The following is a 22,227-nucleotide window of genomic DNA, read 5'->3' as shown; positions in this document are numbered from 1 at the left end:
TTAGAATTCCAAGCACCACAGAAGTGCTCGTCCCCACAGTCATGTACAGAGGGATAATGCTTTATTTTGAGCTCAAAAACAGTTTTTTTTTTCATTTAAAATACAGTAATGTGTCCATAACTATCAAATATATATGAAATTACATTAAATGACAAAATACTAAATAAATATTATAAAATATATAATGAAAGTAGTGGTCCCCGGGAGTTGTGTCACTGGTGTTACCGTTTAACAAAAAAGCTCTTATTTTTAAATAAATTTCACACTAATGACATAACTTGACTTTATTCTTATCAGAAATCTTCTCATTTATCGATTTCATATGAAGCTTTTAGTTTAAGTCATTGGTATGACCTCCTTTATTGTTTGGGAATGGCAAAAAAACAGAATACAAGTGGATTAAACTACTTAATTTAGTGAATATACAATGATTGACAACATGTGGTTTGATACTTTGCAGCAGAAATTTTGTAAAGTGCCGTTTTCATGAGAATTGTCACTGGTGTTACCTTCCTCATGGGTAACAGCAGTGAAGATCAGTAACACCAGTGACTGGTGGTCTATGCAGTCTTGAAGAACATGCACACAACAAATAAAAAATCATTAAGCTGTCATTTATGTGTACTTATAAAGTCAAAGAGTAATCTAATAATGTGGTCTGAGTTTAAATGTTAGAAAAATAAATTCATTTCAAGACATCTTGCCATACCAAAAGTGGACGTTTCTGTAGAATGACCCAAATAGTCAGTTAACGCTTTGTGTTGTGTGTCAACATATTTTATAAGCAAAGCTATTAAAAAATATTTTTTTTATAATATTAAAATTTCTTAATATATTTAAATGTGAAAATTAAACTCAAATATAATAACATTAGTTTTTTTATAATATATTTTGATGGTGATCCAAAACTAGTGCAAAAATGGCTTTAAATTAAGGTAATGCTGCCCAATTTAGAATTACATAAAGAGAAAAAAGCATGTAAAATAATTATGTCCCATTATTTATGGCTGTGTCTCAAAACTTATTAAAACTCCTACCTAGCTACATATTTAGAGCACAAATGTTGTCTACGTGGTCAGCCCCAAATGTTTTTAGACACAGAAGTAGGTGTGTTCGACTTTTCATACGCCTCTGCGCAGAACGAACGGCTCGTTTCACCAAACTACAGCGAGAGCGTATCGACAGTCTACCGCTCTCGCGATACCGTGATGTCACAAGCCTATCGATGTGCGTAGCGCTTCAGGCAGTTGATGCGGGCAGCCCCAGCGTGTCATTTCTCCACTCACTTTATTAGCGGACCGGCTATCCAGCAACAGGAGAACGGCAGCTCCCAAATGGCGCATTTAAAACACAAATAAACCGAATCATTTACCCCCTCACCCGGTTAATTTTGAGGTAAGACAGCGATGTCACTTGAATACACGCTCTTATGGGTCGGTTATGAGGGGAAGAAACGTTAAAAAGTAGAGACGTTGCGTTAGCTGCTTAGCTAAGTGTGTAGCATCCGCTTGTATATTTATGAGGCTGAGTCTCTCTGGCCTTCGCGACAGTAAAACATTAAATAATATCTCACGTTTGTTAAATTATTCACTAATTCAACACAGATACTGTTAAAGTGCTTTTCTGAATATGTTTTTGTGAGTCCTAAAAAGCAGGAAAGTAGTCGACGTGTCTCAGCTAAACATGCTAACACAGTTACTATAAAAGTCAGACAAAACAAGTAATATTGCGATTTTAAAGCAGATTAAGTGATAAATATGAGTGCTATTATCTGATTTGTCAGTCGTAACAGTGCTGTTATCCAGTTTGATGCATCGTCCCAGAGTTTTAACTATGAAGCGTCAAAGGTATTTAAATTTGGCTGTGTTTTCTTTAAATCCAGTATTTGTTTGCCTCCATGACTTGGTCTGTCCTGTTAACATAGTGAATCATTAAAAAACTTTACATCAGACCAAATAGTTGTTACAATTATTGAAGACCAAGACCGTGGATTTCATGATGCTTATCAGTTTTATTTTGTAGTTCCTAAAGGATTAGTTTGGGATGGTGGTCTTTGTTCAGTTCTGTAGGGGGGTTGGCAGTCCTATGATCTATGATCTACGTGATAAGTGTTCCTCTCTAGATTACTGTGTCAGACTGTGCTGCTCTCACATTTCAATGATTGAACCTGCTTTCTTTCCATTGCAATAGGAGAAGCATGTGTTTGTAAAAAGTTTTGCTGCGAAAAAACCAAAAGATAAAGCCCTTGTTTACAGCCAAGGTTTGCATTGATCGAGGCTTGTGATCATCTTTTATTAGTTAGTAGTTTTTGCATTGAAGTATTTTTTCCTTTATGAAGGATTTAACACGGAAGAGCTGTCTAGCTCACACACAAACTGTCAGCTTGGAGTAAACATATAATAAGAGTTGGATGCACAATATCACACGTGCAAAGAAAGCTGGTGTCTTCATTTTAGATGACTCAGTCTCCATCCATGCCATGCGCTGTAATCTGCATCACTTTCAGAATCAGTAGTGTACTGTTAGTTTCAGTGTGTTGCTGCTTTTATGTCAGTGCCCTTCATGATTAAAGAGATCATGTTTTCGTTTTGCAAAAAAAAAAGGAAATGTAACGCATTTGGCTTTACTAATTTAGCTGTTAACAGAATCAAATAATTGATGAAGCGCTATCTGATGAACCGTGTCACCTATCTGTATGTAGTTCTTAGGTTTCATAATGCAGCACCATTGTGATCTGACTATGCAATTTGACACACTGATGCTTCACGTTGATTAGTATTGGTCTGTTGGTTTTGGTGAGATAATCTGTTGGAGGCGGATTACAGCGTTGTTCTGCATGTGGATCAGTGTGACCCTGATGGCTTTCACTGATGGCTGTTTATTGGAAAATAGAAAAGTTTTGGAGGATGAATCTTGTATTTTTTAATCATTTTTATCAGCACGTAGTTTCTGCTGTTTTGTCAATGCATTTTGTATCGGCATTAGTGATAGACTGATATATCGGGCCGATATTTGCGAGTTTTATGTGTATCGGCATCGGCCGATATGTGGCTGCTGTGTTCGCCGATTTTTTCCCGGCATTATTTACAGACAGAGTGCTGGAAGCTGGAAGTGATTGCAGGTCATGTGACAAAAAACAACCAACCTTTCCATTAGGGGTGCTCCGATCAATGCCAATATCCACTAAAAATACGTGTCCGATCACTATTCTGAATCGGACAGCCGATCTTATTCACAGATATTTAATGTATTACGGCTTTTGATCAGTAAGTCCTTATCGATCTAAAATCGCTGTTAGTTTGAATCGTTTATAACATGCATTTGAAAAAGCAACACTCATCAAACATAATTATTATACATATTCTTTATTATCATGAAAATACCTGAAAAGGTTTGAAGAACAGCAATATAAATATATCCTTAAGACATTTCCTGGAGCTGCGTGTCATCATAGCTGCGTGTCTATTGTTCTTCGTCTACAGTGCATTTTGAGTTTTTGCATAAGAGCGCCCCCTGGCTTTTGGATGTAGCGACATTTCACCATAATTCATTAAGAAGCATAGCAAGCATTATCGGTCGATTGATCGGAGCATCCCTACTTTCCATAACAACATTGAAAGCTCGGCCTAACAGCTGATCATAGCTGGTTAAAGCTGGTTTTTATGTCTCATCTCATTCTCTATATATATTTGTAGTAGTAAAGTGCTAGAAATCAATATCCTGTGCCGATAGTTCCTTGTCATTGTGGAGAGTGCAGTTCAGCACCCTCACCTGTTTTTACTATTTGCTAAATATAGTTTTTTTTTAAGTTCAATAAATGTTGCTTTTTTAAATTGAGACTTGTAACATTTGGCATCATCGTGTCATTTTTATGATGTAAATTGATTGAGCAATAACAGTATTGGCTCCAAATATCGGCTCAAGAAAATCGGCATCAGCTAAGGCTGATGTAACAAAAATTGGTATCGGCACTAAAAAAAATCCATATCAGTCGATCCCTAATCGGCATGCTTGATGCGTGTGTGTTTATTGTCTCTCTCATAATAACTGTCTTTCTGTTTTTATACAGTGGCCTGTGAGTTTGTGGCCATGGGTGACACAGAGCTGGAGCTCTCCCCCGCCCGGCTCGAAGAGCTGCAGAAGAGCCCGTCGGCCTCTTCTACCTCCACCACCTCCTCTCTGTCCCTGCCCTCTTCTCCTTCCTCTGGCCCTCATCCACTAACCAGCTCCAGTCCGAGCACCAGCGAAGGCCTGTCCACCTCTAGTCCCCCTCTGGATGTCATAACTGAGGGAGTGGGTGAACTCAGCCTGGTGATCGATACCGAGGTGGCTAAGAAAGCCTGCCAGGAGGTTCTTCAAAAGGTGAAATTTTTGAAAGTCGACGGAGAGGTGTCTCCAGCAAATCCAGAGCCCGGTTTGGTAAACGGTACTGCGCACCATGATTCCACTGATGCAGGAAGTGGTGGAGGAAAGCCTCAAAAGATCAGCAAGGAGGAGGCGGAGCCAGTGAAGAGCGCGCGACGTCGTCAGAAGAACAATTCCTCTAAGCAGTCCTGGCTTCTTCGGCTCTTCGAGTCAAAGCTGTTTGATATATCCATGGCTATCTCTTATCTTTACAACTCCAAGGAGCCCGGTGTCCAAGCCTATATCGGAAATCGACTTTTCAGTTTCCGTAACGACGAGGTGGACTTCTACTTGCCCCAGTTGCTTAATATGTACATTCACATGGACGAGGACGTCGGCGATGCCATCAAACCCTACGTGGTTCACCGCTGTCGGCAAAGCATCAACTTCTCCCTGCAGTGTGCCTGGCTGTTGGGGGCCTACTCTTCTGACATGCACATCTCCACGCAGCGGCACTCTCGTGGCACGAAGCTGCGCAAACTCATCCTGTCAGACGAGCTCAAGCCCGCCAGCCAGCGCATTCGCAGGGAAGTGCCGCAGCCTTCCCTCTCTTGCCCCCCTCCCCTTCATCACGGTCAGGGCATGAGCGAACACACCCTCTCCCCATCCAAACGCACGCACCAGCGCTCGAAATCTGACGCCACTGTTAGTATTAGCCTCAGCAACAATCTGAAGAGAACCGCAAGCAACCCCAAAGTAGAGACCAGTCAAGATGAGGTGAGATACCTGTGAGGTCACAATGGTTACATGCTTGTTTACTCGTGTGGTTTGATTGTCACATCGGTGTTTTGATTTAGTTAATCACTCTCTAGCCATTACTTAAACATCCCATGGAGGTTGTTGCTCAGCTGTTCGATGCAAATGTGGAAAGCACACAGCTCACAGATTTGTGTGGTTTCTATGGCTGCGCTAGGAAAGGTGTGTCCATGTTCCACATTAGCAAGTGTTGTCCCTGCTGGGACTAAAAGTCAATTACTTGGCAACAAGAAATATTAAGGAGGTTTCTTTAAGGACATGTGTTTGTAAGCTACCTTGGTGGCTTGTGTTTACGTAGGCTGTTGCTGTCTATCACAGGATTTTTAGTAGAAAAATGCCATTTTAGTGCTCCAAATTCATATCTCTGTAAGTTTGGAATGAGTGGCGATATATGGTGAATATCTCAGTATTTTCTACAAAGTGAAATCAATGCAAATCAAAGCCTCATGTGAGATGTCACAATCGCCTTTATTAAAACAGTGTATGATGAAAATCAAATGTAAAAGACAGGGTTTTCATCACAGCATGTGAGTTGGTCGGAAAGCTTATGTTTGACCTCATATTACATTTTTGGCCGAGCTTCTATTGCAGAGGTCATATTAGTACCGATATAAATGTGTAGCTTATTTGGTTTAGGAGTCGTGGTATTTTGAGATATTTGAATTATTCTACCACATCCACAGATGTAAATTTGAAGCACCAATCCCAGTGAAGGCAGGAACCAGCAGGGGATGAATAGATTTTTGTTTATGCTCTCAGAAAATAATTAAAACCAATTCCCAGAGGAATAATGATGCCTCTGCTATTTAGGGCTGGGTATTGGCAAGGGCCTCCCGATACGATACGTATCCCGATACATGGGTCATGATACGATACGTATCACGATACAATGCGTTGCATGTTGCGGTACGTTGCAATACGTTTTTTTTTTATAAAAAATGTTTAAAAAAATTGAGCTTTCAAAGAGCTGCAGGTGTTTGTAAATTTTCTGTCATTTTCTCACTCCCTCTAACTTCTGAGACATTGGCCGAATGGCTGTATATGGCAGACTACTGGACAGTGACAACTACAGCAGTGGCAGAGGAGGTCGTTTGATGCACACAGAGGAATTTGATGTTTTTTAAAATACAGATAGTAGATATCGAAATATCGATACACTCAATTTTTGCACAGCCCTACTGCTATTCTACTTGTTAGGTCACTAACTTCCCTGTATTTTAATTTGCACAGTCATGCTTATAATTCTTCGGGGCCAATTTAAAGCCCTTTTCCCACAGAGATTACAGAAATTGCATCTGGGATTAAGGCTGTGTATCGCCAACAATTTCCCGATACGATACGTATCTCGATACAAGGCTGCGATGCACATCATCATGTTACAAGACATTGAATAAGCAGTGTTTTAACAGTTGTGTTTTTGCCATTTATTTATTAGCTTTTGGGTTAACTCGTAGAAGTACTTAAAATTAAGTTAGTACTTTAGCAGCTTTACAAAGATAGTGCCTTACTTTAGGCATTATATTTTTCTCTCATTTAATTATTCTATATCTATGAATATATGTATAAACATGCAGTCAGACCTAATACTATTTAATAGAAATCAGATTATTAATGTGACAGCTATAGTTTGAAGTAGCTCTGTATCTTTTCTCTAGACGTACACTTTTCACATGCAGCTCTTTGTCGTGTTTCTTCTCAGATGCGTTAGTACTGTTTGATAAGAGAGTAGCTAATAAAGCCCTTTGCAGTAGTATAAGATATCTGCACTTTCATACTGAACTCATTGATTTTAAATACGCACTCGCGTGTGAGAGAGACAGAGAGCGACCTTTTACTCTACGTACTTTGCGAGTCACATGCGTTCTTTCCGTATGGATCAACAGTGATTCATCACGCTACTTTCAAAAGTGCATCCGAATTGATACGGAAGGTGCTGTATTGATGCGCGCATCGTCAGGCGTTCATGTCGATGTATCGTCGTATCGATATTTTGAACATGGCACTATCCGGGATCGTTAGATTTTTGGTTCATTCACACATGACAATGATTTCCGGAATCTGTGTTTGCATTCACACACATACTGTAAAGATCCCGTAAAGACATGTGACAAACGTCTGAAGTTTGCTAATTATCCGTGATTTCTTTCTTGAGAAACCACACGTGTGCTTTTTTGTTTATGACAAGATCATAAGGAGCGCATGATGCACTGTTCTGACATGCTGGTGAATGATCTCAGCTTCATCGCGAATAGTGACAAACTCCCTGATCTCTGCTTCAATCCAGTTTGCCGCCATTTCTCGTTGTGAATGTTGATCTGCATTTAAATCCTTTTGTCAAAGAGCTGAACCATAACTTCTTGTTGAGATGACGCGCATTCTCACTATGACACGGCCATACGGCATTGTTTCTGCATCTTGTTTACACAAAATGTTACGGAAATTTTACTATGTCCTCGTGTTTGTGTTCACATAGAAGCCTCTTCAAATTTGACTTGCGTTAGACTTCTGCAAAGTATCAAATCAATACTAACAACAGAGTCCGACTGTAGTAGATTATTTCTGTTAACAAGCAAAATAAATAATAAGTGAATTACAGATTAAATCATAGCTAAAGCATATCAACTACTACACAGGGCAAATGTTACTGTTTAAAATCCTTGACGGCCAAATCTTTGTGATTCATGCCCAACGTCTCCCCTCTTCTTTGGAATATCGAAACATTATTATTGCCAACAAGACAAACAAACACAGACAGGAAGTTAACTTCGGCCCAGACGCATATCGTGCGTTCGTCCGATGAAATAAGTGGCATGTTGACCTCTCAGTGGAAGATTAGTTTTGAGATCAGTGTAGCAGATGGATCGGTTCCGGTTTGTAAGACATGATCAAGGTGGATGGTATTATCTTACAATACATCATAACATTGGCCAATTTGTCTAAAAGTTATATGTACTATCTGTTAATGATTGACGGTTTGTCATCAAATTCTTGATAGTTTTTATGTTAATGCTTAGATAAGAAAATTGATCCTGCAGGAGTGTCTGTGAATATCAGTGTCATTTTGATCTAGTGTGTCATGTATTATATCCGACAGTGACTAATTTATAGTAGCGGTTTATGTAGTAACAAATTATATGGTATATAGTATATTATCTTGTTTATTCTTTCCAGTCATTGTAAATTGTCAGTGAAACTGTAGGGCCACAGGTTATGTAATATTCTCCTATGTATCAGGTTTTATTGTGATGTGTAACTTCAGAGCTCCTTTCAGCTGGTTTATATTATTGTTCCTTTATCTTAACCTCATCGCTCAGCACACCCCGCCACCACTCCTTTCACCCAGTACACCCTCTGTTCTGACATTCAGTCATGCGCACATTCGTTTATCTTCCTCTTTTATCTCCTTTTCCCCTCCTTCTGAACGTGATCTTGGTGTTGCTACGTTGGCACATGGAGTTGTGGCAACAGTGGTGACGTAGTTTCCGATGCAGTGAGGCGTTCATTTGTAAATGATCAGCGATTATGAAATGCATTGACAGTATTAGCACACAAAAGAAGTTTCTTTGAAATGTGTAAAAGGTGTTAACAAAGAAACGACACTTCAGCTCCACCTTTAGTATTCACATTGTGCTTCTTTCCATTGAGTAACTTAAATTTTTTAATAAATAGACAACAAAGTACCGCTCAAGCCGTAGCGTAGTACTGTTGATCTTTGGCATTTTGAGCCTCGTCACCTACGTAGTCTTTTACAAGTGGGATGGGTGCAGAGTCTTATCAGAGGGATTTGCATAGCACACAAGACAAGTCAATCATATCCACTGTCAACAGTTGTGATTTATTTACAAAGGGCTGCTGCTTTTTAATATAAAAGATTTCTAACCTAAAGATTTATTTCAGAAAGAGAAGCATAAAATGTAGTCTTATCTCCCTATTTTAAAAAGCTTTTCAGAATAGATGTTTTATGTGGTTTGGAACTAGGGAATGTTGCTCTGTGTTATCAGGTGGAATTTGGACCACTGCTTGACTAGAAAAACTGATGGTTTTGACCTTATCATTCCAAAGTTTATCATTTAATCGATATACAGGGGAATTAAATGACTCTCATCCCCAAACAATATAAATCAGAAGTTAGTGGCACAATCAACTTGGGGGTTTTTTTCTGAAGAGAATGCAAGTTGCCGCTTCCCCTTGCAAATGCCACCTACGCAATGGTAGAGTATTGTGTTATAGAGCATTGCTACATGGGGACTGAGTAGTTACTTGATGTTGAACCTTTGCAATTTTGGTTACTTGATATGTCTCTGCCTTCCTTACAAAGGGATTTATGTCCACCATAGTAAAATTTGTCCTTCATAGTAAGTGACCATTTGCTAGATATGGTGCATGTTAACATGACAGCTGCTTAACACTATGTTAGACTGTGCAGTTCAAGGGATAGTTCAACCAAAAATAAAAATTTTGTCATTATTTCCTCATTCTCATGTTGTTTAACCTGTAGGAGTTTATTTTTTTTGTTGAACACAAAATGGGATATTTTTGATGAATGATGGTAAGCACACAGTTGACTTCCATTGACCATAGTATTTGTTTTTCCTACTATGGAGGTCGGTGGGTACTGTCGGCTGTGTGCTTACCATCATTTATCAAAATATCTTCTTTTAAGTGAAATGTACAGCATGTTTCTAAACATGGCCAGAGTAAGCTGGTCATTTAAAAGTGCAGATCGTTTGAGTTTGGGGTAAGAAAGCATGAAGTCTGGAAAATCTTGCTAAGATGCTATGATATCTTTTTCCAGATGGCCGGAAAGGAGGAGTTTTTTTTAACATCATCAACTTAAGATGCTGATGTGTGTCCTACAAGATTTTGCTGATTCATCATCATTCTGATAAGACTCAACATAGTCATGGCATCTGCACAGTGTATGATGTCATAATGTTGGTCTTGGTCCATGATCCAAATTTTAAGGGTGTCTAAAGACAAAACCAGATGTAATGTGGCCATTATCAATATGTGACTCAGACTGTGAAAGAGCAATTTTTTTGTAATATACAATAAAATCATCCTACATAATTTAAAGAACATTACATATATATCAAGGTTGTATATTCCAATGTTGACTGAATATGGCTGTTTCAAATATTGAAATGCAATTAAACTTTAGTGCTCCTAATCTAATAATTAGATTAGAAGACTTTAGCCTGGATTGTAGTGCTAGATGATATGTGTTTCTGTATAGCTAAGTAGTAGAGCATTGCAGTAGCAGCGCAAAAGATCATGGGTTCAAACTGATAAAATGTATACCATGTAATGTAGTGCTGCCTCATGATTAGTCACGATAATTATGTATAAATACACAAACACATGTATATAATTGAGAAACATTTGCATGTGTATATACATGTTTATATTTATATATAATTTATATTATAAATAAATATAAATATTTATTATATAAATATATATTTTTCTTAAAATTATACATGTATGTGTGTGTATTTATATATACATAATTATTATACACAGTACACACAAATATATTATGTAAACAAAAACTTTTATTCTGCAAATGATTGGTCGCGACTAGTCGTGAGGCAGCACTATTATTATGCACTGTAAATCGGTTTACATAAAAGCATCTGTTAAATGCGTTAATGTAAATGTGTTATACCTAAAATTATATCTCTTTAGAAATTTGACGATACTTAATAGATATATATCACAATATTTTACATTTAACTCTAGAATACCCTGTTAAACTAGCTGGTTTAACAGCCAAGCAGGTGTTCAGCTGGTTTTACCTGGTAGGTAATCAGTCTGGCCACCTAAGAGGCCAGCTAAGACCAGCATGACCAACTAACAAAGTGGTCAAAAGCCCTCTAAAACTAGCCCGCTAAACTAGCCGCAGCCACCTAAAACCAGGCTTGAAGACCAGCTAGCTAGCGTGTTTCTTCAACAGGGTAGTTAAAATTATGATTTTTTTTCTTTTTGTCCCAATTAAAAAAAGCATGATTTGGAAAGAATAGTCAAAAGGTTTTGTGCAAAAACCGTAAAAATGCAGAATTAGGCACCACTATTCATTTATTTAACAAATTTGTCACAAATAGACTAAACAATAGACTAGTCATATCCTCTGCCATTTTTTGTTGTGTGTTAGTGAGCAGAGTCATAGGATTTGTCATGTGAAGTAAGGCATGATTACTTCATATAGTCTGGTGGTTAATGTAATAATAAATAGTGGAATGTGTATCTGTTTCATGTCAGTACACTTAAGACGAAACCACAGCTGATTTTTGCTTTATATTGTTAAATATAGAAGGTTAAAGGGAAAGTTTTCAGAAAAATGAAAATTCTGTCATCATTTAGTTCGGCTGAATTCAAAGGCAGATATTTAAAGAGTGTTTTAACCAAGCAGGTCTGTGTCACCATTGACTTGGTAGTAAAAAAGAATAATATGGAAGTGAATGGTGCCCCATTTATGGTTATAAATTTATGGCATTTTTCAAAATATCTGTTGTTGAATTTGTGTTCAGCAGAAGTTTTTGTACCCACAGCTTGAGGGTGAACCATCCGTTGTTTATGGTATTTGTATTTAAAACTTCAAACAGTATTGGAGTTTTCACTATAGTTAAAAATGTATAGTAGCTACATGTCTTGTTTTCACATTTGTACTGTTTTTGAAGGACAGGTTCGGTGTTTTACACTTAAAGCCCTGTTTTCAGATTGTTTATGGTGAAATAGAATGGTTTTGACTGAAATTTTGACATATGCGGCTGCCCCGAAAATTTTGGGTGTTTGTGTTTCACCTCCCACCTCTACAATGGGTTTATAGGTGCACTGGAACAATCCTTTCTAAAATGCATTAAACTTTCGTTTACAAAGACGTGAAACTCACCAAGTGGTCAGGGGTGTTCACTGGTATGCTCACACAAAAATCGCTGCAAAAGATGATTTCCAACAGGTGTTTTAGCATTCGTTGTTAACTTCTGGACCTATTTTTCCAAACGCCTCACACCCGTACATTCTTCCGATGAGAGCTTGAATAATAGATACTCCAGCCCAGGTGGTGGCGCTTATCCGCCATTGCAAATTGCAAGAATAGAAACAAAGTTCCCGGCGCGGAGTAATACCGTACCACACAGCACATCTAATACACGTCAATGAAGTTACCAAAAACTACCAAAAACCCTGTTGGAAAGCATCTTTTGCAGCGATTTTTGCGTGAGCATATCAGTGAACACCCCTGACCACTCGGCGAGTTTCACGTCTTTGTAAATGAAAGTTTAATGCATTTTAGGAAGGATTGTTCCAGTGCACCTATAAACCCATTGTAAGGGTGGGAGGTGAAACACAAACACCCAAAAATTCTTGGGTCAGCCGCATATGTCAAAATTTTAGTCATAACCGTTCAATTTCATCATAAACAGTCTGAAAGTAGGGCTTTAGGTGTAAAATACCGAACTTGTCCTTTAAACTTCGTCGGTGATTTGTTTTGTAGGCTGTTTTCTAAATCATTGACACAGCAAAGCATTAACATAAAATTCTTATGTAGATAATAAGACAACTAATCCAGCAGTAAGCTATGGTGTGTATGTGAGTGTGCTTCTGGGTGTCCTACAATCCCTCCACTTGTCCTCAATACCGCTTGTAGTGTGTTACATCAGGATTAGACAGAGTCCTGATCAATGGCCAGAGAGACATGACTGTACATTCTGCAGTCCTGCAGAGTCACGGATGCAGCTCAAACGCATGAGCGGAGTGTAACCTTGTGTTTTTGTTTTGCTCTCCTTCCCACCCTCCCCCTGTTCTTGTACTGTAACTGCCCCCCTCCCTTTTCCTTTCTCAGGATTTGAGCTCCAGCTCCGACAGTCTCGAGCAAGAGGCTGGTACAGTAAGTCTCTCAATGTCTATGTCTAACTCTCCTTTGTGCGTAATGGGATGATGGCTGTGTCTGTTTGCAGGCGGGGTTGACTCCACAGATTCCTTCAAATGTGTGCCTTTAAGATTTGCAATCATGCTGTCACAGGTGAATTATTTTGGCACATTTCATGAAAATGGTGCACAATATATATTTTTATATAAGAGCAGTAAATTATTTTTTTAACTAAATAAAAATAACTCAGCATCTAGGAAACAAGATTTAAGCCTGGATATATATATAATAAAATAAATCATTATTATTTTATTACATTATATTATTTTGTAATTATATAATATATAATAATAATAATATAAAAGTAATGTGTGTACGTCATTTCCAGAAAGAGCCTAACCCAAGGTATTTATTTGATGTAAACTGACAGCATGCTTGCAAACACCGTTTCTTCATGTGTATGTTCTTTTACATTTTGGCTATTATTATTGGGTTTTGAAATTGTCCTCTTATTCTCTTTTTCGATCAAATGTAACAGTGTATGAGTTTTTCAGCTTTCGGCGTTAATGATGTAATGGATGGAAAAATTTATTTTGTTTGTGTTGGGTTCAAACTGGGTTTTCTCTTTCAAGTTCTATGTGATCATACTAAAAGAATTCAAGTTGTCTTACGGAGACTTAATAACAAAGTTAACAAGTTCTCTGGAAGATATTTAAATTTGGCAATATGGACTCCTTTCTACTCTGGGTATCATATGCAAAGGATTTAAGAGACTGTTAGTCTCCTTACGTTCTTTGAGTTGGAAATCATTTCATGACTCTTTGTATATGGATTGGAGATATCGATGTATTCTTTGGCATTTGCAACCACAGGTCGCACATGTGGAGGAGTTTGAAGAGTCTGTCGCTACATTTTTCTGTCCTTGGATGATGTATTTGTGTTAATACTTTTCTTATTTCAGGTGATGCTTTTCATTTATGACTCCCTTGCTCCACCCTGTGGTCAGCTGTTGCTAAAAGCACTTGCTCACATTTTCTTTTTTCTTTTGTTAATCCCATGCTTCAGTTTCAGTTCATTATGCTATTTCAATCATGCATGCAGATGTATAGCTCTTTTGAGCACTGTTTATTATTTTCTTGTGCTGATTGATTAAGAGTCTTGTATAGTAAATGTCCTTAAAATATTGTATTTTTCTAAGTCACGTTGGCCCCATAAAATTTTTTTTTAGCTTTAGTACAATACCAGCTCTAATATTACTATTAAAGGGACACTCCACTTTTTTTGAGGATATGCATTTTCCAGCTCCCCTAGAGTTAAACATTTGATTTTTGCCTTTTTGGAATCCATTCAGCTGATTTCAGGGTGTGGCGTTACCACTTTTGGCATGGCTTGGCATAATCCATGGAATTAGGTTGGACCATTGACATTGCGCTTGAAATAACCAAAGGGTTTCGATGTTTTTCCTTTTTTGAGCTTGACTCTTCTGTGGTTGCATTGTGTACTAGGACTGACGGAAAGTTGGAAGTTGCGATTTTATAGGATGATATGGCTAGGAACTATACTCTCATTCTGGCGTATTAATCAAGGACTTTGCTGCTGTAACATAAATAACATGGCTGCAGCGGGTGTAGTGATATTGTGCACTGCCTGAAAATAGTCCCCTTGGTTGTTTTCAATAGCAGAGGACTGTTTTCACACGCTGCGTGGTGTCATTGCGCTTGCTGCAGCCATGTTGCAGCAGCAAGGCCTTTGATTGTTGCGGCAGAGTGGGAGTGTGGTTCCTGGCCATATCTGCCTGGAAAGTTTCAACTTTTAATTTTCCGTCGGTCTTAGTACACAATGTAACTACTGAAAAGTCAAGTTTTAAATAGGAAAAATATCTAAACTCTTTGGTTATTTTTAGCGTGATGCTAATGGTCTAATAAGATTCAATGGATTGTGCTAAGCTATGCTGAAAATGTTGTATGTCGAATGATACAAATTAATGTTTTTGTGTCAGTTTATTGTATGAAATGGTCCGCAAATGTGTGTTTCATATATGTAACACGTGACCTTTCGACGTCATTACGCAATTACGTGAGGTCGCGCTGGCTCGTCAAGACGAGAAGTTGTTGTTTAGAAGTGCTTATTTTTATTTTTATTGCCAAAAATGACAATCGTTTCGCTAGATAAGACCCTTAAGCCTCGTTTGGGATCGATTAGAATCCTTTGAAACTGCAATTTTAAACTCCATTGGGGTCCATTAAAGTCCATTAAAATGAGAAAAATCTTTGAATGTTTTCCTCAAAAATCACATCAAACCGAAAGACATCAACATTTTGGATGACATGGTGGTCAGTAAATGATGTGGATTTTTTTTGAGAGAATGGACTGATCCTTTAACTCTGAGGGAGCTGGAAGATGAGCATGTTTTCAACAAAAGTGCAGTGTCACTTTAATATTAATACTAAATCAAAACCTTGACACAGAGGATATTTCCTAGTTTTGGGAATGCAATTAATGCGAGTTCTTTCTTAATGTTTTGTTGGAGTCACAGAGCCACAGAAGATCGTTGTAGGAATATCTCTTTGAAAGTATCCTATTTTTTATTATTATTGGATACAATAAAGTAATTTAAAAATTGCACATATCACTTTTAACTTTGTCACATTTCCTGAACTGCTGAGCTTTACTATATAACATTAAATTGTTATAAGCTATCAAAATTTCCTAATTACTAGATTTATATTATGCATGTTTGGTACCCGTATACCAACCCTGTTAGGTAAAATTCATCTGTAAATGAAATGCTCAAATCATCTATAAAAGTTTAATTTTGAGTTAAAATTGTTTCTTTCTTCTCTCATCTTTCCCCTCTCCATCTTTATTCTGCTCTCAGCCTGTGCGTCTGACACCCCAGAGGGAATTTATTAAGTCTCTGATGGGCATCGGCAAAAGACTGGCCACTCTGCCAACTAAAGAACAGAAGACCCAGAGGCTGATCTCCGAGCTTTCCCTCCTCAACCACAAGCTGCCTGCTCGAGTCTGGCTACCCACAGCTGCTTTTGACCACCACGTGGTGCGCGTGCCTCATACGCAGGCCGTCGTGCTCAACTCTAAGGATAAGGTGAGAGATGTTCAGTCTACGAATGTGCATTAGTGCTTTAAAGTTTGTTTAATCGTGTTATAATAATCTTTATTACGATGGAGTACAAATATTATTTTTGTGCTCGTTCAGGCACCTTATTTAATCTATGTAGAAGTTCTGGAATGTGAGAACTTTGAGACGTCGAGCGTGCCGGTCAGGATTCCCGAAACACGGATCCGCAGCACACGCTCCGTAGAGAATCTCCCGGAATGTGGCATTACGCCTGACCAGCGTGCCAGCAGCTTCTCTACGGTTCCCAATTATGACAACGATGATGAGGCGTGGTCTGTAGATGACATAGGAGAGCTGCAGGTGGAGGTAACGGACAGAAGTGACTAGACTTTAAAATATACTTTTGTCATTGTCTTGAAAGAACTTACCTTATTTCCTCTTTAAGCTTCCGGAGATCCACACCAACAGTTGCGACAACATCTCCCAGTTCTCGGTGGATAGCATCACAAGCCAAGAGAGCAAAGAACCTATTTTTATTGCAGCTGGAGACATCAGGTACATTTCCAAACTTTGAACTCATGTATCTTAGACTAAAAGACAATAGTAATTATACAGATTTTTTGCTTGTTTATTAGGCGACGCCTGTCTGAGCAGCTTGCCCACACGCCCACCACATTCAAGAGGGACCCAGAAGATCCCTCAGCTGTCGCTCTAAAGGAACCATGGGAGGAGAAAGTGAGGTTTGTGTAGCACATTTTACACCCCTGTTTGTTTTCTCACTTAATATTTTTGCTCTGTGGTTGAGTTTTCTCTTCTGTGCTGTTGTATAGACGAATCAGAGAGGGCTCCCCCTATGGGCACCTGCCCTACTGGCGACTTCTTTCTGTTATTGTGAAATGTGGAGATGATCTGAGACAGGAGCTGCTTGCCTACCAAGTGCTGAAACAACTGCAGGTTGATTGCCAATCAGTCTTTGTCTATGTCACAAAAACAAAATGATGTTTTTATAATTATTTATAATATCTAGAGAAATTGCTGAATGTAAATGTTACGCACATATTGCTGTCTTTTTAATTAAAATGAATATACAAATATTTTAAATAAAGCTGAATAATGTGGTCAGTTAAGATTAAAAAAAAATGTATCTTCGATTCTAGATTGTCTGGGAACAAGAGCGGGTTCCCCTGTGGATCAAGCCCTACAAGATCCTGGTCATCTCTTCAGACAGTGGCATGATTGAGCCGGTGGTCAATGCTGTGTCCATTCACCAAGTGAAGAAACAGAGCCAGCTGTCATTGCTCGACTACTTCCGACAGGAGCACGGCAACTACACTACAGAGGCCTTTCTTACCGCTCAACGCAACTTTGTCCAGAGCTGTGCCGGCTACTGCCTCATCTGCTACCTGCTGCAGGTTAAGGACAGGTGAGCCATAGACAGATTGTCCTAACCAGCCATAAATATCTTCTTGCATTGTTGGGTGATTCTCATGAAATCCAGACTTAGAAGGTGTCCAGCATCAGCCCTTTTTTTTGCACATATAAGATTAAGGTCTGAACTTACTATAACCAAAAAATATTTCCTAAAGAATTATTTAAATTTTTTAGATTATCATTATCAAAAATTATCATTACCGCAACATGATGTTACATTAAATATATGCATTTACAAACTCATGTTTCGGTAATGAGAACTAAAAAGTTGTCTAGGTACTATGACAAACTAAAGTTCAACTTTTATCTGGAGAGAAAAATAAGAACTGCTTACCTGGTAGCCATCTTGAGTGTCATAATCAATTATGTCCCTTCCAACAAATTTATTTTTTAAATGTTAGTTCATTGAGGGATTTAACAATGATTGAAAATTTTTGCGGAGGATGAGAGAATTTTTCTTGGACACATTTATATTCCTTATTATTGTCTCTACATTTTCCAATGATTACCAAATACCACATGTTTCTTTACTGTAAATGTTTTTAGTATAACATGCACTGAAGCTTTTTATTTTTTAGATTTTTTAATTATAAATATTTCCATGTCAAAGAACCCAAATCCAGTCATGGACACGTTGCGGTAATGAAAGTTTTCACTTAAATGTGGAAAAAACAACAAAATTGGTTTGTATGATGTCATTTGAAATCATGTGCAAAATAGTACATGAAGAGATGTTTGTAACTGAATGCTTCTTATTTAGCTTTTTTTATCAAAATGTTTCATGACACCTCATAAGTCTAATTTCGCTAGAATCACCCTGTTGCATTAGTCTAAAGTGTAAAAGGTTTCTTCACGTGAGCCAAAATTTTGAATGACAAACAAGGTATTCTAATCTACTAGTTTATATTCAACCAATGAATGACTAATTTTGTTTTGCTTTTTAGGCACAATGGAAATATCTTGCTGGATTCAGAGGGCCACATCATTCACATTGACTTTGGTTTCATCCTCTCCAGCTCTCCACGAAACTTAGGTTTCGAGACATCTGCCTTCAAACTCACCAGTGAATTTGTTGATGTAAGTACAGATTTTTTTATTTTTTTTATTGAGATTATTGGTTGTTTTCAATGTGGAGAAATTTCATAGTTAAGATCTGTTCAAGGTGATGGGAGGTCTGGATGGAGACATGTTCAACTATTACAAGATGCTGATGCTCCAGGGCCTCATCGCCGCACGCAAGCACATGGAGAAAGTCATCCAGATCGTAGAAATCATGCAGCAAGGTATTACTCGACCTCAAAAACCTAAAGTTTCTAGGGTGTTGTTCAGCTTTGTTATAGGACATGTTTGTTTTTGGCAGGTTCGCAGCTTCCATGCTTTCATGGCTCCAGCACCATACGTTACCTGAAGGAGCGATTTCACATGAACCTGACGGAGGAGCAGCTGCAAGTGTTGGTAGAGCAGATGGTGGACGGCTCCATGCGTTCCATCACTACCAAGCTGTACGACGGCTTTCAGTATCTCACCAACGGCATCATGTGAGCAGACGGGCGTCTGGACAAGAGCACTAGAACTGGAAAAAGGCTGCACCGTTTTGAAAAAACCACTCTCCCTGCCCGAATCCCATACCTAGCCCTGCTTGACTGATTGTCCTTTGTTATGGACTTCGCTTTTTTATCTTAAAGAGGTCTTGAGCTGTGAAGTAACTGTCCTCTTTTCTCAACAGGCTTTCTATTTGCTTAAACTCTCCTTGTCTTACGCTGTTCTGGATGCCCTTATAGAGTTTTTTACCTTGCTTTTCAGTGCCTCATTTAAACACTAGGCTAACTCGCACCTGTGTACAGACTTTAACATCCCATATTATCATCTGCAGTTTCTGTTTTTGGTCTACCACTAATGTTTTCTTTACCTTGGGTGATTTCAATCACTGAATAACATTCAACACATCTGCAATCTAGTCTCTGCTGAGGTGGCAAACGGGAGATGCTGTATCTAAGCCTGTAAATTGCATTGTGAAATAAGAGAATTGAGTGGTAAACATTGCTGCTTTGTCCAGCTTTGTGAAGTCAGTGTTACATTAAATGTTTTCGAAGAGAACTTCAGCTCTCTCTTTTAGTCGGCACCGCACAATGAAGAAAACCATTACGCCGTGAGACTTTGCTTAAAGAGCCCTTGTGCAGTAATGGGGTTAATAAAGCTTTTGGATGTTTTAAACTTCAAAACACCAAAGACACAGACCAGTGACTTCAACATTTAGATGAGAATATATAAGTACACTTAGATTATATAAAATAATCACGACTTTAAAACATCCTGGTCTGTTTTTCGAGAGTTAAATAAGTGTAGTGTTTCCAAAGGTCCAGTGGTTGCTATTTGAAATGTTGCAGACTGAAACATAAAAATACGGAGCCCCTAAGGGGACATGGAGCAAAAAATAAATAACGTTTAGTTTTGCATGCGCATGTGAAACTATCGCGTGCTCACTTGAAACTTCACGTACGTAAAAACTATCGCGTGTGCATATAAACCTACCGCATTTAGTTTTGCGTGCTCATGTGAAACTTAACGTGCATGTGCGATGGTTTCCCTTACGCAGACGATAGTTTCACGTGTGCACGCAAAACTAAACTTTAAAAAAAATTCTGCGCATGAAACTAAACTTTAGATTTTTTTGCTGCAATGTCACCTTAGGGGCTCGGTATTAAAAGGCAAACTAACAGGCAAAAACACTATTTATTACCCCTTTACAAACAGTTCATGTAGTTTTCTGAAATACACTTTTCTTGTTTGTGGATTTAATTTTGTTGTTATGTTTGACACAAGTTATCTTAGTTGTGCTAATTTGTACAGCCTGAATTTATCATTTTTATTTCTTCTGTCTGACCTCCAAGTTACCTGAGGTGGGTCAACCTTGTTTAAATTGTGAGCCACTGGAGTTTTGTTTTTTTTATGGGAGAGGAGTTGTTCAGAAGCTGTTGCACAGATTAGATTGACAAATGAATGCTGCTCAGATTTTAGAAAGAGAAATGGAAAGGGCTATGAATAAATGGGGGTAATCAACCCATTAAATCTTTGTTTTAATTTCTTTACATGTACAGGTGTACGATTCTTTGCTTAGTTTTGTTTTTATCATTTCATTTTATTTTCATAGTAATTGGGGTGAGCGTTAAGCCTCTCTTATGTTTTTGTGACACCTGTTCTATTTATCCGTTTCTTAACTATTTTAATTCGTCTTCTCAGTGAAAGCCACAAATTCCTTCTGTGTAAAGACAGCTTAGATGTGTACGTTTTCAGCTGCTTCTCTTTACTATTTTATACTTCTGTTGTTTCAATGTCAAACTCTTTCTTTCCTTTGAAACTTGTAAAATGGACCAGCTCTTAAGATCATGTGAATAACCTTCCTTTGTGAATGTTTCTTTGTATAATAAATTAAATGTACCTATTCCACACATTTTAAACATTCAGTCTTTGACAAAATCCCTGTGGGACCCAGATTTTTTCGTAAATATTACTGTACCCATGAGTTTCCTTGTTCGGCGGATCATAAAGATCATAGGTAAATCTCTAACAGAAATTAATAATAGTAATTATTTTAGCTACCCTGCTAAGAAAAAACTCCCATGCATGCATCATGTTAAATTATGTTATATATACTATATATTTACATTTTTGTTTAGCTTATTTTAAAGGGGCCATGGCACAAGACTTTTTTAAGATGTCAAATACATCTTTGGTGTCCCCAGAGCACATATGTGAAGTTTTAGTTCAAAATACCATATGAATAATTTATTATAGCATGTTAAAATTGCCACTTTGTAGGTGTGCGCAAAAATGTGCCGTTTTGGGTGTGTCCTTTAAAATGCAAATGAGCTGATGAAATTCAACACTGATCACAATGATGGTAGTTTGTTGCAATTAAAACTCAATTGTGCTTTTCTCTGCACTAAATGGCAGTGCTGTGGTTGGATAGTGCAGATTAAAGGGTGGTATTATTATAATAAGAGCTCTTTATGACATCATAAGGAGAGCCAAATTTCAACTACCTATTTTTTATGTGCTTGTAGAGAATGGTTTACCAAAACCAAGTTACTGGGTTGGTCTTTTTCACATTTTCTAGGTTGATAGAAGCACTGGGGATCCAATCATGGCACTTAAATATGGAAAAAGTTAGATTTTCATGCCATGGGCCCTTTAACCCCTTCAAACCTGATTTCAGGTGTTAAAAAAATCACTGTGCCTTATTTTGATTGGTTGATCAGCATTTTTATTGGTTTCAACCACAACATGTGATGTCCATTTCAGTGGATGCAGGGTCTGAAGAGGTTAATGTCATATTTTGACATATTTTGGGGCAGTTTCCCAGACAGGGATTAGACTAGTCCTAGACTAAAATAGATGTAAGAGCTGTCCAAATTGAAAACAACTTGCACTGACATATCTTAAAATACATCAGTGCCTTTTATTTTGCCTCAAAATGCACACAAGTAATGTTTATAGTACGGCATGTGTGTTAAAAGTAGTTATATTTCCTAATTAAACTAAGGCCTAGTCCTGGCTTAAAATAATCCCTGTCTAGGAAACCACCCCTTTAAGTAATTTCATCTTTAGTCCCTCGTTTTGTAATGAAAACCATTAGAATTTCATTTATTTCGGCAGGATATACTTTCTTTGTGTAAATTAACACATT

At 38.0% G+C, this 22,227-nt stretch overlaps 1 protein-coding gene across 2 annotated transcripts; it reads left to right on the top strand.

The window, feature by feature from the left end:
* Nucleotides 1-1,234: 1,234 nt before the first annotated feature.
* On the top strand, nucleotides 1,235-20,989 carry pi4kb (phosphatidylinositol 4-kinase, catalytic, beta). 2 transcript variants are annotated; one of them, XM_055210725.2, is made up of 12 exons: nucleotides 1,235-1,395; nucleotides 4,070-5,121; nucleotides 13,004-13,048; nucleotides 15,909-16,136; nucleotides 16,248-16,475; nucleotides 16,555-16,664; nucleotides 16,745-16,849; nucleotides 16,940-17,063; nucleotides 17,267-17,532; nucleotides 18,485-18,617; nucleotides 18,703-18,823; nucleotides 18,901-20,989. In XM_055210725.2, exons 2-12 carry the CDS (start codon nucleotides 4,090-4,092, stop codon nucleotides 19,080-19,082), a joined length of 2,574 nt encoding a protein of 857 aa, XP_055066700.2. In that variant the 5' UTR covers nucleotides 1,235-1,395; nucleotides 4,070-4,089; the 3' UTR covers nucleotides 19,083-20,989. The 2 variants fall into 2 exon arrangements, with proteins under 2 accessions (XP_055066700.2, XP_055066701.2); XM_055210726.2 differs by lacking the exon at nucleotides 13,004-13,048.
* The last annotated feature ends 1,238 nt before the right edge of the window (nucleotides 20,990-22,227 follow it).

Source organism: Misgurnus anguillicaudatus, chromosome 10, assembly GCF_027580225.2.
Source record: "Misgurnus anguillicaudatus chromosome 10, ASM2758022v2, whole genome shotgun sequence".
Taxonomy (NCBI): Eukaryota; Metazoa; Chordata; class Actinopteri; order Cypriniformes; family Cobitidae; genus Misgurnus; species Misgurnus anguillicaudatus.
Note: the sequence above shows the minus strand (reverse complement) of the source record. Positions and strands in the feature narration are given on the sequence as shown.

What these genes read in the sequence shown, in the direction of transcription:
- pi4kb (XM_055210725.2), top strand. Translation starts at nt 4,090, where the DNA reads ATGGGTGACACAGAGCTGGAGCTCTCCCCCGCCCGGCTCGAAGAGCTG. An exon ending in TAGGAGAGCTGCAGGTGGAG is followed by an intron (nt 16,476 to 16,554) that starts GTAACGGACAGA and finishes TTCCTCTTTAAG; the next exon opens with CTTCCGGAGATCCACACCAA. An exon ending in CCATGGGAGGAGAAAGTGAG is followed by an intron (nt 16,850 to 16,939) that starts GTTTGTGTAGCA and finishes GCTGTTGTATAG; the next exon opens with ACGAATCAGAGAGGGCTCCC.